Source organism: Mandrillus leucophaeus, unplaced genomic scaffold (assembly GCF_000951045.1).
Source record: "Mandrillus leucophaeus isolate KB7577 unplaced genomic scaffold, Mleu.le_1.0 Scaffold1435, whole genome shotgun sequence".
Classification (NCBI taxonomy): domain Eukaryota; kingdom Metazoa; phylum Chordata; class Mammalia; order Primates; family Cercopithecidae; genus Mandrillus; species Mandrillus leucophaeus.
Genome location: NW_012101405.1, coordinates 77506 through 79508, shown reverse-complemented (window position 1 = coordinate 79508; position 2003 = coordinate 77506). Strand labels below are relative to the sequence as shown.

The 2003-nt window shown below is 45.1% G+C and overlaps 1 gene segment (V, D, J or C); it reads left to right on the top strand.

Moving 5' to 3' along the window:
* The first annotated feature begins 848 nt into the window (after positions 1–848).
* The window catches only part of LOC105535261, a 2842-nt gene continuing 1687 nt past the window's right edge, over positions 849–2003 (top strand). The window contains 2 exon segments of the V gene segment in view: positions 849–951; positions 1038–1334. Of these exon segments, the coding sequence occupies positions 906–951; positions 1038–1334 (343 nt within the window).

The window sequence follows — 2003 nt, the reverse complement described above, 5'->3', positions numbered from 1 at the left end:
TTGTGTTTGTGACTTGGAAGTGGTGGATTGAAGGGTGTGGTAGGTACACAGACCAAGCAGATCAGAAATCAACATGTAAAGATGATGATCTATGGACATGATCTAAAACCATGTCAAATCACTCTATTTAACGGAGTTTGAAATAAAACACAAACTTACTTAAAATACAAATTACTTGGTAATTATTTTTGGGCACTACGAGTTCATCAAGAAACTAAAATTCCTATTTCTATTTCAACCCCTGATTCCTACTGTCAATGAGAGGGAAATCTCAGAATTAATCACACATCAGAGGGCAAATCTGTAAACCAAGAGTCGTTCCATTGAAGGGCCTGGGAGGTCAGGACCCTCAGGAAAGTGCTGGGGAGTCTGTCGTGGGAACACCCAGCAGATCTCAGAAGTCTCCATGGGCCCTGCTGGATGCTCATGTGGGATAACTGGTGGCCACATTTTCCATGTTACCAGTGAGCTCTGACTGTTCCTAATGGGACCAGAATGGAGTCAAGGTGACTTCTCAATGTCAGAGACAGCAATGGTCCCAGAAACAACCCAGGTAATCTCTAAGCCAACAAAATGTGGGTTCACAGTGAGGAGCATATCCTGGGTTGGGGCATGTTCTTCAGTGTGAGGAGTGCTGTCCACAGAAAGCTTAGAAATGGGGCAGGGGATGCATTTCTTTGAGCAGGCTTGGTCTCTCAGCATCCCACTCTTATCCAGTTGATGTGGCATCTGTGTTTTCTTTCTCATCCTGGTTCAGGCTTTGAGCGCTGAAATACCCTGCCTTATGAATATGCAAATAACCTGAGGTCACCTGAGATAAATATAAATATATTGGTGCCCTGAAAGCATCACATAACAACCACATCCCTCCTCTAAAGAAGCCCCTGGGAACACAGCTCATCACCATGGACTGGACCTGGAGGCTCCTCTTTGTGGTGGCAGCAGCTACAGGTAAGGGGCTTCCTAGTCCCAAAGCTGAGGAAGGGATCCTGGTTTAGTTAAAGCGAGTTTTGTTCACTCCTGTGTCCTCTCCACAGGTGCCCAGTCCCAGGTCCAGCTGGTGCAGTCCGGGGCTGAGGTGAAGAAGCCTGGGGCCTCAGTGAAGCTCTCCTGCAAGGCTTCTGGATTCACCTTCGGCAGCTATGCTATCAGCTGGGTGCGACAGGCCCCTGGACAAGGGCTTGAGTGGATGGGAGAGATCATCCCTGCATTTGGCATAGCAGACTACGCACAGAAGTTCCAGGGCAGAGTCACAATTACCGCCGACACGTCCACTAACACAGCCTACATGGAGCTGAGCAGCCTGAGATCTGAGGACACGGCCGTGTATTACTGTGCGAGAGGCACAGTGTGAAAACCACATCCTGAGAGTGTCAGAAACCCTGAGGGAGGAGGCAGCTGTGCGGGGCTGAGGAGATGACAGGGGTTATTAAGTTTAAGGCTGTTTACAAAATGGGTTATACATTCGAGAAAAAAAGAACAATAGAAGCAAGTACATCCTCTAATTTTAAGATAAATATTCCATTCAAGAATAATCATATGAGCCAAATTCACAGAGTGGAAACGGCCACACTCAATAAAGTTGATACAAACATTCCATGAAGGTGCTACTGTGAATAAATTTTCCAATGACATGAATACATGATTTGCAACAAGGTTATTTGATCACGTAGTGAGACTAAGAATGATTCTTAAAACGTGGCAAAAATTTATTTTAAATGTTTCTGTCACTCCTTCTCATAAAGTTTATTTTAGAGCAGTTTTAGGATTACAAAGAAATTGCACAGAAGGTGTGAGAATTCCCACTAATCCCTGCCCTACACAGGCACAGCCTCCTCCACAACGACCATCCTGCCCCACAGGCAAAAATCTGTTACAATGGATCAATCTCCAAGGACACTTGGTTCTTTCTTTTTCTGGTGATGCTCTAATATAACAAACGTAAAGTATTTCAGAGCACCACAGGTTTTTTCAGTGCTTTCTAGAACTGATATTAGTTAGAG